This window comes from Mauremys mutica, chromosome 12 (assembly GCF_020497125.1).
Source record: "Mauremys mutica isolate MM-2020 ecotype Southern chromosome 12, ASM2049712v1, whole genome shotgun sequence".
NCBI classification, from domain to species: domain Eukaryota; kingdom Metazoa; phylum Chordata; order Testudines; family Geoemydidae; genus Mauremys; species Mauremys mutica.
This window is the reverse complement of record NC_059083.1, coordinates 25,423,401-25,437,405: the sequence shown is the minus strand read 5'-3', so window position 1 is coordinate 25,437,405 and position 14,005 is coordinate 25,423,401. Positions and strand designations below refer to the sequence as shown.

Here is a 14,005-nt window from a genome sequence, read left to right as displayed (position 1 = left end):
ACTGTGTGATGTGTCACTCTCCAGCCTGTGCTCTGTCTCTGTCCTGTGCACACCCATGTCAATCAGGAATTGCTCACCTGTGCTCTGCAGAGAGGTGACTGGTTGCACAGGGTGCAGTCCATGAAGGGACTTGGGTGCTGCAGTGCTGAGTGTCACAGTGAGTAATTTTTAGGCTGCAAGAAAATCACAGGAACAGCAGCACTGTGACCCTCAGAGCTGAGTCAGGGATCTAGAACTCCCTAGACAATGCCAGGGCGACACAGGCACCTTACAATGCAATTCACAAAAGCCACCTCAGTAGGCGGGGAGCCATGTAAGCTAGCCAATGGGAGATGCCGACAAGGGGGGAAGGGGTGTCCTAAGCCACACCCCTCTCATGGATAGGTGCCTAAATCTGGGCTGCAGAGGAGTGTCTGTCTCTGCTTAGCAACCCACAAACAGGAACCCACCGTCATGGGCGCCAGGTTATATGGGCTCCAGGTGCCCCAGCACCAGGAATATTCAGGGCTGGGGGCTGTGCTCCACCAATATCTGGAGCTGGATTTCTCCCCTGGCCCTGCCTGAGAGTCTCACCTCCTCACATGCTTCCAGGAGCTGGGGCTTCATCAAACACACCAAATATCACAAGACTCATGATAAAGTCATGAAAGATGGAGATCCTACAGTCGCTTTGCACTGAGACATGCAGCGTTAGTGTAAATGAGAATCAGGTCTTGAAAACACTCGTTCCAGTTTAACCAAGCTTTTAGCCTGAGAGTTTATCATCACCAGGCCTGGAAGAATTAGATTTTATTCATAAATCTTGGCCAACGTTGTGTAACTTTAGCGCCCTCGTGGCCAAGATGGAGTCTGCTTTGCAGGCAGCTCTGGCCAAGAGACAGCGCGCGCAGGAATGCAGCAGGAGAAATCCCTTCCACCCCAGGGGCACCTGTTCCAAACCCCCCAGAGTGACCACACACACCCACAGGAAAAGTACAATGGATATAACAAAGGGAGATATTTATTTACAGAGGGCTGGGAGGAGAAAAACAACAAGGGGAAATATAGGGGGAGCAGTAAAACAGGGCTGCATTCAAACCAAGGCCCACGGGCCCAGTGATAGCACAGTCTGGAAGGGCAGACACCGAGCAATGTGTCTGCACACAGAGTTCAGGAGGCCTGAGCAAAGTTCCAGTCCGGTGGTGAGTCTTGGGTGCTCCTGGTCATCTTCGGCGCCAGTGAACTCTCCCCAGCAAACCCCTCCGGTGCCCTCTTCTGCCGCTCTCTGCAAAGCCACACAGAGCGACCACCTCCCCACTTAACTATCTAGCAGCCTCCCTCCTTGTTCCCAGTGCAGAGTCACAAGCCCCAGTACTCACAGTCCCACGCAGCTCCGGGCAGCCGTGATACTGGATCCAGCTCTGGCCTGTCCTTCTTGGGCGATTCCCCCCGGCACAGGGCTCCTCCTGGCTCCTGTCCTGGGCTGTCCCTGATCTGGCCTGTCCTCCTCAGGGCTCCGGCAGGTTCTCTCTGCTTCCTTCTCCAGGGCCAGCCATGCTGCTTCCCCTCTCTCTCCCTCCAGCTCCAGCCCTGCCCCCTGGAGTTTCCCTCCTTTTTCTTACTCTCCCCCTCCCCCTTGGGAAAAAAGATTTAAAGGGGCCATGCTTTCTAGACCCCAAAGGGGTTACAGTTGCTTTTGCTGTCTACACACAGACCAATGAAAAATATTTCAATTGATAATAAATGGTAATTACAGATACACAAAGTAAGAACAAGGCTGATTGAGAACTTATTCGAGTTTGATTGAAGGACAGTGACTGTATCTTTTGATAGGTGATGTGACCATCTGTGTTTTCATGGTTATAAAGCTTCAACGTTTTGAATCTCGGTGTCTAGTGACATTAAATCATTGGGGTCTGACACACTATTGACGTATCCCCCTATAATTTCCCGCAACTGTGAAAACTGAAATTGAGAACAATTGGAAGGAAATGCTAAATCCTGAGTTTTGTGCAATAGTGAAAATGTAACTCAATAAATATTGAAAAAATGCTTAAAACTAGCTGCAATACTATCTGTTAATTATGTGTATATATAAAGAATTCTGCCAAGCCTGATTAGTCTTCCTTAGACACACACACTCTGATCCTTCAAGGGCACCAGGATAGGGGGATACCCCCCAGCCACAGGGCCCCTGCACATAGGCGGCAGGTTTGTATAATTTTTGGTCTTGGAAAAGTCACTTAACCTCTGTGTACCCTAGATCCCATCTGCCAAATGCGGCTAATGCTGACTCTGCCTCCTAAGCTGAATCCCTTCATAGCTATGTGGTGAGGGGGGAAACGGAGATACCAAGGTTAGTAGATTTGGGCTGAATTTCTCTACAGCCGGAGAGTTAGAGCCAGCTCCGAGCAGGGGGCAGGGGAGAGAGAGGGACTCAGGCCATCTCTGAACAGAAGGGGGTCGGGCTTCAGCCCCACATCTTCTGCCCCCCCACCCCACCCTGCGTGGTTCGTGCTGGAGTCCAGGGCTTCTCCTACCCACCCTGCCCAGCCGCCTGCCCATCTACCACGGTCCGGGGCTTCTTCTCCCCACCCCTGGCCAGTGCGGCTCCTGCCAAGGTTCAGTGCTTTTCCTCCCTCGGCTCGGAGGCATGACTGCGGCAGCTCAACCGGAGCCGCCGGACCAGCGAACCGCCCACAGCTGTGGGAGGTCCAGCCGAGCCGCGCGACCAGCGGACCCTCCGCAGTCATGCCCGCGGGAGGTCTGCTGCTCCCGCAGCTCGGGGGCGCCTCCCGGGCATGACTGCTTGGGGCGGCCAAAAACCTAGAGCCGCCCCTGGCCCCAGTGACCCTCCCCACCAGCTCAGGAGCTGATTGCAGGCCGGGAGCCCTTTGGGGTTTTAATTACAGGCTGATTTCACTGAAAGTTACCTGTCACTGGTGTGATTGTACATTTTTACACTAAAGCCACCAAGGGTAAAATTGGCTGGGTCCTTCCTGTTCAGCAAACAGCAGGAGTCATTTTCAGGCAAGGAAACACCCCCTTGCTGCTGCAGGCGGGGCATAGTTTGAATTCAGGAATTTGAAACAAAGCCTGTTACAAACTGCCCAGAGGAAGCCATGGCTGCAGAGAACCGCGTGGAAAGTCTCCAGGAGGAAGCGACATGTCCCGTCTGTCTGGAGTATTTCACAGAACCTGTCAGTCTGGAGTGTGGGCACAATTTCTGCCGAGCCTGCATTGCCCAGTGCTGGGAGGGATCCGATACAGCCGCCTCCTGCCCTCAGTGCAGAGAAACTGTGCAACAGAGAAACCTCAGGCCCAACAGGCAGCTGGCAAATGTCGTAGAAATCACCAAGCAGTTGAGTTTACAGGCAGCAAAGGGAGCAGGAGGGGGCAGGGTGTGTGGGGAACACCAGGAGGCTCTGAAACTGTTCTGTGAAGAGGATCAAACCCCCATCTGTGTGATCTGCAGAGAGTCCCGGGCTCACCGCGCTCACACGGTGGTCCCCATCGAGGAGGCTGCCCAGGAGTACAAGGTAGGAAATTGCTGTGAAATTTTATGGGTTAACGTCTGGGGTTTAATTACAGGCTAATTTCACTGAGAGTTCCCTGTCACGGGTGTGACTCATCATTCAGCTCTGTAAAGTCTTCATTGTGCAGGAGGTGCTGTAACAAAATATATGATCTGACAATGTGGCAACAGAGGCAAAATATCAAATCTTGAAAGCAGGATCTGCACCGCCCCACTCAGAAGGGCTACTCACTCCATACCCCCCCTCTCTCCTTTGCTCTCCCCCACCCTCACTCACGGTCAAAGGCAGGAGGCTGGGATTCAGGTGGGGGTGGGGGCTCTGGGCTGGGGCCGAGGGGTTTGCAGTCTGGGAGGGGGCTCTGAGCTGATCCTGGGGCAGGGGGTTGGGGAGCAGGAGAGGGCTCCAGGCTGGGGCAGAGGGTTGGGGTTCAGGTGAGGGCACAGGGTGCTGGCTCTGGGAGGAGGGTCAGGACTGGAGTAGGGGGTTGGGGTGTAGGAGGGGGTGAGGGAACCTGGCTCCAGCTGGGCGACACTGATTTACCTCAGGCGGCTCCTGGTCAGTAGTGCAGCGGGGCTAACGCAGGCTCCCTGCCTGTCCCAACCCTGCACCACTCCTGGAAGGGGCCAATGTGCCCCTGTGGCCCCTGGAGGGGAGCATGTGGCTACACACACTGCCTCTCTCTGCAGGAACCACTCCTGCAGCTCCCATTGGCCACAGTTCCAGCTGCCAGAGATTGCGATCGACTGGGAGAATCTCCAGGATCAACTAGTTAATCGCAATCGACTGGTAGGTGACCACTGGTCTAGCTAGACAAAAGGTGGGAAGGGAAACTGAGGCACAAAGCGGGGCAGCGAGTTGCACATAGTCACCGAGCATGTCAGTGACAGAGCTTAGCATAGAACCCAAATCTCCCCAGACCCAGTCCAAGACCCGAACCACTTTGCCATGCTGACATCTTAGCATCAGCCCCACCCAGTGATGAACTGTGTCCGTTAGGAGGGAGAGACGCCTTGATAAAGGTCCCAGTCCCAGCAGGGAGAGGAGGTTTCTCACTGGGATTCTGAACTCCTGTGTTTCTCCACGAGGGATTAAACTCAGATGCTGCCGACCTGCACTAGAGGAGATAACTGGGCTAAACGCTGTGTGGGACCCGGAGCAACCTTCAGTCCGCACACAAAAGGGCTCCAGACAGCTCAGGTCCATGCCAAGTACTACTGGGACTACACTAAGTTGTAGCAAAACCAACCCCAGGCTGGAGCTGACCGGTGCCAGTCTGACCTGCACTGTTGTGTACGTGGGCAAGGACCAGCCAGAGTGGTTCCGTTAGTCCCACCAGGCAGCCTTTTGAAATCTCCCAGAATGCACTGCTTCCGGGATCTTTACCAGGGAATGTGAGCGTGGGGACCTACCCATGGGGCATTGCCATGGAGAGGGGTTAGGGCAGTACTGGGGCAAACCCCAACCCGTTCTTTATACAAATCTGCATCATGTCTAATTAGGGAGGTCACTGAGGAATCCCCAGAACATCGGATATACCCATGCCTGCCTGCATGGGCCCGTCCTCACCAGTATCAGTCACCCTGTGTGGACCCCACCACCATTTTTTCCAGCAAGCCACCCGCCTGCATCATTCTGCATGAAGGTGCCACCCCAGCCCCGCCCCCACCCTCACGGGTGTCCTCCTGCATCCTCAGTCTCCTCCTCTCCCTTTTGCACCAGACAAAACCACGTCCAGTGCTGGGACCCTGCCGGACAGGGATAGTGCTCCACACAACTGGACTGTGCAGCTTCAAACCAGACGAATGGCCTCCCGACATCTCATGAGTTTTGCCCTGGTGCTTAGACCAGCTCTGCCCAACCAGTGCAGCCCCAGGGCGACAGGGCTGAAATCCCAGCCCATATTTAAACCCAGGTGGCTTCTGAGATTTGTATCACTTTGTTTGTTAAACCTTCAAAAAACAGGTTTATTGATTCACCCCCATGTGACTCCAGTGCCCTGTTATGCAGAAGCGGCTCTAGGAATTGCGCCGCCCAAAGCAGGGCGGCACACCGCGGGGGGCGCTCTGCCGGTCACCGGTCCCACGGCTCCGGTGGACCTCCCACAGACGTGCCTGCGGAGGGTCCGCTGGTCCCGCAGCTCCAGTGGACCTCCCACAGAAACACCTGCGGATGCTCCACTGAAGCCGCGGGACCAACGGACCCTCCGCAGGCACATCTGCGGAAGGTCCACCAGAGCTGCGGGACCAGCGGACCCTCCGTAGGCATGACTGCGGGAGGTCCACCAGAGCCGCGGGAGGTCCACCGGAGCCGTCTGCCACCCTCCCGTGGCACGCCACCCCAAGCGTGCGCTTGGCATGCTGGGGTCTGGAGCCAGCCCTGCTGTTATGCTCTGTACCATTAATCAATTCACAAATACCAGTAAAGCTTGGGTATAATTGAGATCTCTTGCTAATTACTAAAAACACTGAACCAGAATTGGTAACGAGTCTGAATGTGACATGCTCCTAGTTTCCATTAATGAGGTTTCATCACCTTGGTGGTCCTGATGTCACAAAGCGATTAGAACCACAGTCATCTTGGGTTTCGGGTGGAAAAACACCCACTTCCAAACAGGAAAAACACCTCTCAACTATCCAGATGAAACCTCCCAAATCATTTCTGTTTCTTCAGGAAAGAATCCAGGCCCATTTGAAGACTCTGAGGGAAGAGAGAGAAAAGCTGCTGGGATTGAAAGCGACTGGAGAGAGGAATTGCTGGGAATATCTGGTAGGTGCCTGTTGTTATGAACCAGCTGTGGGACTGGCAGTGGGAGGTCTGACTGGAAGCAGACTCCTGTGTGGCCTACGTGAACACGGGCTTGTGTGTGTTTCTCCATCATCATGGATTGCTGGGTTAGATTCATGTGTAGACAAGCCCTAAGCTTCCACTGCAGTTGATTATTAGTCCTTGTGGCTTGCCTGAATTCACACAAATGTCCCCGTGAAGTGCTTGTCCACTGGGTCTAGACATTTTGTGCATTTTTAAAACATTTGTTTCTTTTAACTGCCCTGAGGTCTCTGTTAGTGTAGTGCTGAGTCCTGCCTCCTGCTGCTCTGGGTCTGAATTTCCACAGACCATAAATAACAGAAGATGCTGACCATGACTGACAGAGAAACTTCCCTTTCACAGGGACACAGGGGCCAAAAGGGAAGGTGTGAGAGAATCCCCTGCCTAGTACCCACAGGGTAGAGTCAAATGTCAGAAATCTGAGGATTTTCAAAGAAAATCACCCTCCTGCACACTCAGCTCTCCATGAAAGGACCCTGGGCTCCATCCATGTCCCTGACCAGCCCTTGCCCTATTTTATACAGAAACAAACAAAAACCGAGAGGCAGAAGATTGTGTCTGAATTTCAGCAATTGCAGCAGTTCCTGGAGGAACAAGAGCGACTCCTCCTGGCCCATCTGGAGAAGCTGGACAAGGAGATTGTGAGGATCCAGAATGAAAATCTCAGTAAACTCTCCGAGCAGATTTCCCGTCTGAGTGAGCTGATCAGTGAGCTGGAGAGGAAGTGTCAGAAGCCAGCGAGTGAATTCCTACAGGTGAGACTGATTGAGAAACATAGGTGGGTGCTCCAGGACAGCCAGCTCTCCCCCTCAGTGCTACCCACAGTCAGCCCTGCTGATCAACTCCTCCCCCTTCTTCCAGCACCATCTGCCTGCTGCAATCAGCTGTTCCACTGTGTGCAGGAGATGCTGGGAGGGAGGGGGAGGAGCGGGGAGGGAGTGTGCTCATGTTAGGATTCCCTCCCCACTTTGAACTCTGGGGACAGATGTAGGGACCCACATGAAAGACCCCCTAATCTTATCTTCCATCAGCTTAGGTTAAAAACTTCCCCAAGGCACAAATTCCTTTCCTTGTCCTTGCTGCCACCACCAAGTGATTTAAACAAAAATTCGGAGATGGGTTACTTGGAATCCCTATTCCCCCAAAATATCCCCCCAAGCCCCTTCACCCCCTTTCCTGGGGAGGCTTGAGAATGATATACCAACCAATTGCCTTTAATGTAAGTACAGACCAGACCCTTATCTTTAGGACACTAAAATCAATCGGGTTCTTTAAAGAATAACTTTATTATAAAGAAAAAAGTACAAGAATCACACCTCCAAGATCATTGATAAAAGGTAACTTTACAGGGTAATAAAAAGATTTCAAACACAGAGGACTCCAATCTGGACTCAGCTTCACAGTTACAAAAGCAGGAATAAAACTGCCTCTTAGCATAGGGAAAATTCACATGCTAAAACAAAAAATAACGCATTTCTTTGCCTTAGTTAGAATTTTTGTAATCTTAGATGGATCATTTCAGGTAGCTTTTCAGGAGATGTTGTCCCTGCTTGGTCTATCTCTCTATCAGGAACAAACAAACAGAGCCCAAACAAAACCTCCCACAACCCACCAGATTTGAAAGTATCTTCTTTCCTTATCGGTCCTTCTTGTCAGGAGCCAACCAGGTTATCTGAGCTTCTTAACCCCTTAGAGGTAAAGCGATTCAGTACAGCTGCAAGGAGGTATTTTATGTTACTCTTTCCTTTATATTTATGGCAGCTCACAAGAGGAGGCGAGGAAGAGACAGGGTGGAGGTTGAGTGGGAGTGGGAAGAGTTGGGTTGGGGTGTGGCATTGGGGAAAGGTTTGGAGGGGGGTGAGGCATAGGGTTGAGCCACCCCGAGGGACAATTGGAAACCGAAACTGCCAGGCCCCCACAGAGGGAGGAGCGGGCTGCTGAATCATAAGCACTGGAGTCCAACATTCGGAGATCTCAGTGTAACTCGGCATGTGCATTGCTGACATCTGAGTGACTATTATTCTTAGCAGAGTCACAGGGATATGAAAGATGGAAAAGCCCCATTAGCTCAGGGAATCAATGGCCCTGGGGCCAGGGCAGGGTCTCTTCCCCCATACTTCCTAAATCCCTTCCCTGGGATCCCCTGTGTGTGTGTCAGAGAGGACTAAAATTCTTTTGTTTCTCCTCTAGGATGTCAGAACCACCTTGAGCAGGTATGTGGCTCCCTCGCACTCCACAATGATGGGAAGGAGCTTGATGATGAGGGTAGCACCGCATCTCCCCGGGGCTCTACAGCAAAATGTATGGGGAGATCACATGTTGGATACAAATCTCTCTGATCAACTTCATCCTGGGGTGCTAACTCTTGTACAGAAGACTCTGGAATTCTCCAGTCAGTGGGAAAGACTGACCTCAAGTATTTTGTAGAGATGTCACATCCCTGGGGGACTGGCTGCCTCAGGATTGTGGGGATGGAATATGGGCCTGTCACTGCTGGGTACTGGTCACTATTCAGCCCAGGGCAGTAGTTTTCAAGAGCCTTTCCCCATCTGAGGGCTGTTTGGAGACCTGTGAGAAATGAGCTGGGGAAGGGGTAGTTGGTGTCTCAGTCTAGTTCCTAGAGGCAGATTTCTACAGCACTTCACCTGGGAACCTCCTGTCCCTGAGAGCATGGAGGCCAAGGAGCGAATTGGCCATGGAGACTCAATTCCCCTTTTGTCCCCAGAGCTGATCTTTCCAGACCAGAGTTGAAGAATATTAATGACCTTTGAAGGGAAGATTGCTTGGCCCTGGGCTGTGTTGCACCTGCTCTGAGGCTGGGAGAAGTCGAGGAATTCTAACTCCAGGCCCATGAGAGCAGCGACTCACTAGCCAGAACTTATAATGAGTCACACAGTAAAATATAATCACGTGAAATTGTTTCCCTCCAGGTGTGAGAAGGGGAAGTTCCAGCAGCCAGAGGAGATTTCTCCTGAACTGGAAGAGCGAGTCAGTGGTTTCTCCCAGAAAACGATTGTGCTAATGGAGATTCTGGGGAAGTTCAAAGGTACCTAGAAGGGATCTAGGAATGGAAATTGGGATAAGTCTCTGAGAAGAGAATGGTGCTGATCAATTGGTTCACACTCAGATGATGCTGTTAAATTAAGAAATGACTCAAAGACTTTAAGGCCAGAAGGGACCATCATGATCATCCAGTCTGACCAACTGCACACTGCAGGCCACAGAATCTCACCCACCCACTCCTGCAATTGACCCCGAACCTCTGTCCTCAAAACATGATTTTAAAACTTCAAGTGTAACTGGTTGAGCACTCAGCAGTGCGGCGCCTCCTGCTGGTCAGTCAGGGAATTAGCTTTCCCGCTGCAGAGTGCCCACTGCTGGCCAGTGTCTCTCCTGCCTCAGAGCCCCCCATGCCCCTCCTGGACTCCAGTGCCCCTTACCTTGGGGTTCTGCCCACAGCAGTACCCCCACACTCTGGGTCTCCTCTCCCAGGGGCATCCCAACCCTCTATACCCACCGTCCCTCAGTGGTTACTGCCAGTCATCTAGCCCCCTTTCTCTGGGGCAGCCTGCAGTCTGCAATGTCCACTCATCATTAGCAAAGGGGTTGGACCTACTGCCTTTCTAGCCCTAATACCATCCCTGGCCCTTAACAAGGCCTCAGCCTGGGGACTTGCCAGGCCAGAGCTCCCCAGCTCTGCCTGCCCCACCCCAGCCCTGCTCTGTGTAAGGTACCCTGTGCTCTGTTCCCAGGCAGCCCTGCAGTGAGACTCTTGCCTGCCTAGCTCCCAGCCCTTTGATCAGGGCCAGCTGTGACCTAATTGGGTGTGGCCCCAGCTGTGGCTGCCTCCCCAGTCAGCCGACCTGAGCTGCTTTTCACCTTTTACCTCCTTTTATCCCAGGAGCTGGGTAACTGCCCCGCTACACAAGTTACAGAGAATCCACCATTGACTCTAGTTTAAATCTGCAACTGACCCGTGACCCAGGCTGCAGAGGAAGGAAGGAAAAAAATCCCCAGGCTCTCTGTCAATCTGACTTGGGGGGAAATTCCTTGTGGGGAAATATGATGGTCAGTTGGGTACCGAGCATTTTGGCAAGACCCAACAGCCAGACACGTGGCAAAGATCTCTCTATAGCTCAGAGCCCTCCCTGTCTACTGCCCCATCACCAGCCATGGGGCACATTTCTCAAGGGCGGATCCAGCCCGTCACTGAGCTCTGGTCCCGTTTGCAGCTAGTTTCGGCCAAATGGGCTGTGGGGAAGGAGAAAGACCCTCCCCCACGGTCAGGGATCCCTCCAGCACAGGCACCTCTTGTGCCTCCTCCCCAGCAGTTGCAGGCACAAGGCGTGTTCCTGAGAGGGCTGGGAGTGGGGTGGGGGTGGTGAGGGCGGGTGGAAGAGGGAGCAGGTGGACGAGGGACAGAGCGACATGGGCCGTGTAAAGCTGGGCCTCTGACAATCTGCACAGTGGCCTAAACACACGGGGGCCATTGTCACAGGGATGTAGCTCTGGCTGGCTTCAGAACTTCCTCAGCCTGTGCCAAGGTCTGCACCGGCCCCTGCAGCCACTGAACAGCAGAGTCACAAATGGCCCCTCCCTTCTCCTTTTCCCGGTACAGGGAGATATCGGACCCTTTGAGCCAACCCTCCCCCACCTCAATTTCCACCTTGATAAAATAATTTTACTATTATTTCCATTTCTGCCTATGGAGGACGAGGTCCTGTCGTGCTGCTCTCTGTAGAGGTGCTGAGTAAACAGACCCAACAGCTCACAGTTAGAGCCAGAATTTCACAAACTCTGAACATCTGGTTAGTGTCAAAGGGACCCAAGTGGGTAAAGCTACTTTTATGCCAAAGTCTTTGCAGGCTCTGGGTCTAGGTTACGACAAAAGGCAGTAAGTGAATGAGACAAACCAACTGGAGTCTGACGGGAGGGAGGGGATGAGGAGGGAAAAGTAAATCTCTTACAGATTGTGTGTCCTGGGATAGTTGTGAGGCTGCAAGGCTGCTGGCTCCATTGCTGAGAGATGCCTGATTGAGAGGGGGAAATAGATTTCAGATCTTTTTATATTAAATACCTTAGTGTGTCTCTGGGCCTCTCTGTCTGTTTCTCTGTCATAATTATAAAACAGTTTTCAGAGTGGGGATGCTCTTATGAATATGAAAGTCTGAAATCTCACCTCTCTTCTCCTTTCTCCCCCAAGACACTCTGCCGTCTGAATTGGAGAGAAAAAGGGGAGGATCATTTGGAGCACACAGACAGGGTGAGTCTGCGGGTGAAGATTGCCTTTAAATTATGAGAAAATTCCAGAGAAAACATCTTCATGAGATTGTAGCTAAAGTTACCAACCAAACTGACAGCGACCATGACACACACAGCCCTAAAAATAACACATTAAACAGTAAGGAGATCCAGGGGCCCATGTCTCCCCCCACAACACACACACACACTTTTAAAGGTGGGATGACCAGGACACTTTTCAGCATGGGCATAGTTTGGGGAAAGAGGGCCACGTTGCCCCGCGCCACACACTGCAAGCCTTGGGCAGGCATGGAGCATTGGAGGCAGTATCTATGCTTAGGGCAGGGCAGCTGAGCAGCTCCTCTCTGTGTAGTGCAGCCCCTGCCCGCAGCACCAATCTCGCCCTGGTGCTGGCCTCTCTCAATGGCCCCACCCCTGCTCCTCTTTCCCTGAGGCCCTGGCCAGGCCAGAAGCCAGAACCAGGCTGCCATCCAGGGACTGCACTGGGAAGCCCTGGATCCTCCACCTGCCCAGGGTGGTGCACCCCGGGGAATGGGGACATGGGCGGGGACTGCTGCCAAAGGCCCATGGACCCGTGTCCAGGGCAGGTGGAGTGTCAGGGGCTCTCCATAGCGAGCAAGTCTCCCAGCCTGGCCAGGGGGCAGGGCCTCAGTCAGGGCCACGGAGGGGGCGGAGACACAAAAAGAGTCCTGACACCAACCTTCATGCTGAGTTCATGCCCATTCTGATGAACAGAAACACTCTTAACTGAGTCACACGCGAACAGAGCTCCCTGCCACATCCCTCAGCTTCACCCCGGTGCAGAGGGTCCCCCATCGCTCTTCTCCAATTTCCTGCCTTTCCTCTGGGCAGCATTGGTCTCTCCCATTGGAGCCGCTCCCTGCTTCCTGGATTGGGGAGATGCTCTTCCTGTGAGACTGTCAGCTCCTTTCTCTCTAGGCTGGAGATGGTGCTACCACACCCAGTGCCACCTCCTACTTTCTGGTTTTAAGTGGCTGTTAACCAGTGATGAGCTGCCAAAATCTTAACAACGGGTTCCCTATAAAAAGTTCTGATTTAACAACGGGTTCCCTATAAAAAGTTCTGATTTAAGGGATGTGCGACAGCATGTATTTTTTGTACCAATAGGGTTACCTTACGTCCATATTTTCCCAGGAGGTGATTAAGAACCGAAAAGCCTGACATGTCCAGGAAAATACAGATGTATTTTAACCCTACCTAAAGTTCTTTTTTAAAAAGATGGGGCTGAACTAGAAATGAGCTCCGTTTCACATGTGTGGGTGGTGATCAGGGACAGTCTCAATTTTTGGGTCTTTTTCTTATATAGGCTCCTATTACCCCTCACACCCGTCCCGATTTTTCACACTTGCTGTCTGGTCACTCTAGGGTGTGCACATGTGTGGGTCCCAGCTGCTCCCTGTCCCCCCTCATTAAAGCAGGTGTGCAGGGTTACTGCCCTGGGAACTGCAGGTCACCAGTGGATGTGGGGCTGGCTGCAGATAGGGGCGTGGGGCAGGGCTAGCTGGAGGCAGGGAGTGACACGGGCTGGCTGTGGGCAGGTGATGCAGACGGGCGGGCTGCGGGTGGCTGTGGGCAGGGGGTGGCTGCGGGCGGCTGTGGGCAGAGGCTGGCTGCAGGCAGGGGGTGGCTGTGGCAGGGAGTGTGGGCAGAGGCTGGCTGCGGGCAGAGGGTGGCTGTGGCAAGGGCTGGCTGCAGGCAGAGGGCGGCTGTGGGCAGGGGCTGGCTGCGGGTGGCTGTGGGCAGGGGGTGGGGCAGGGGGTGGCTGCGGGCAGGGGGCGGCTGCGGCTGGCAGGGGGCAGGGGCTGGCTGCGGGCAGAGGGTGGGGCAGGGGCTGGCTGCGGGCAGAGGGTGGGGCAGGGGGCGGCTGCGGGCAGAGGGCGGCTGTGGGCAGGGGGTGGGGCAGGGGGCGGCTGTGGGCAGGGGGGTGGCTGGGGCAAGGGCTGGCTGTGGGCAGAGGGCGGCTGTGGGCAGGGGCTGGCTGCGGGTGGCTGTGGCAAGGGCTGGCTGCGGGCAGAGGGCGGCTGCGGGCAGGGGGTGGGGCAGAGGGCGGCTGCGGGCAGGGGGTGGGGCAGGGGGCAGCTGCGGGCAGGGGGGTGGCTGTGGCTGGCTGGGGGCAGGGGGGGCAGGGGGCGGGGCAGGGCTGGCTGTGGGTGGCTGTGGGCAGGGGGTGGGGCAGGGGGTGGCTGCGGGCAGGGGGGTGGCTGTGGGCAGGGGGCGGCTGCGGGTGGCTGCGGGCAGGGAAGGTGGGGGAGGGGCTGGCTGGGGGCAGGGGGTGGCAGGGGGCGGCTGCGGGCAGAGGGTGGGGCAGGGGGCGGCTGCGGGCAGAGGGTGGCTGCGGGCAGGGGGCGGCTGCGGGTGGCTGTGGGCAGGGGCTGGGGGCA

General features: G+C 54.4%; 1 protein-coding gene across 1 annotated transcript in view; it reads left to right on the top strand.

The window, feature by feature from the left end:
• The first annotated feature begins 3,101 nt into the window (after positions 1-3,101).
• LOC123344879 (zinc finger protein RFP-like) overlaps positions 3,102-14,005 on the top strand; it is a 36,180-nt gene continuing 25,276 nt past the window's right edge. Inside the window, exons 1-5 of the mRNA XM_044981369.1 lie at positions 3,102-3,518; positions 6,186-6,281; positions 6,866-7,096; positions 8,532-8,554; positions 9,272-9,387. Coding sequence (XP_044837304.1) covers positions 3,102-3,518; positions 6,186-6,281; positions 6,866-7,096; positions 8,532-8,554; positions 9,272-9,387 — 883 coding nt within the window. The remainder of the gene's footprint in view (positions 3,519-6,185; positions 6,282-6,865; positions 7,097-8,531; positions 8,555-9,271; positions 9,388-14,005) is intronic.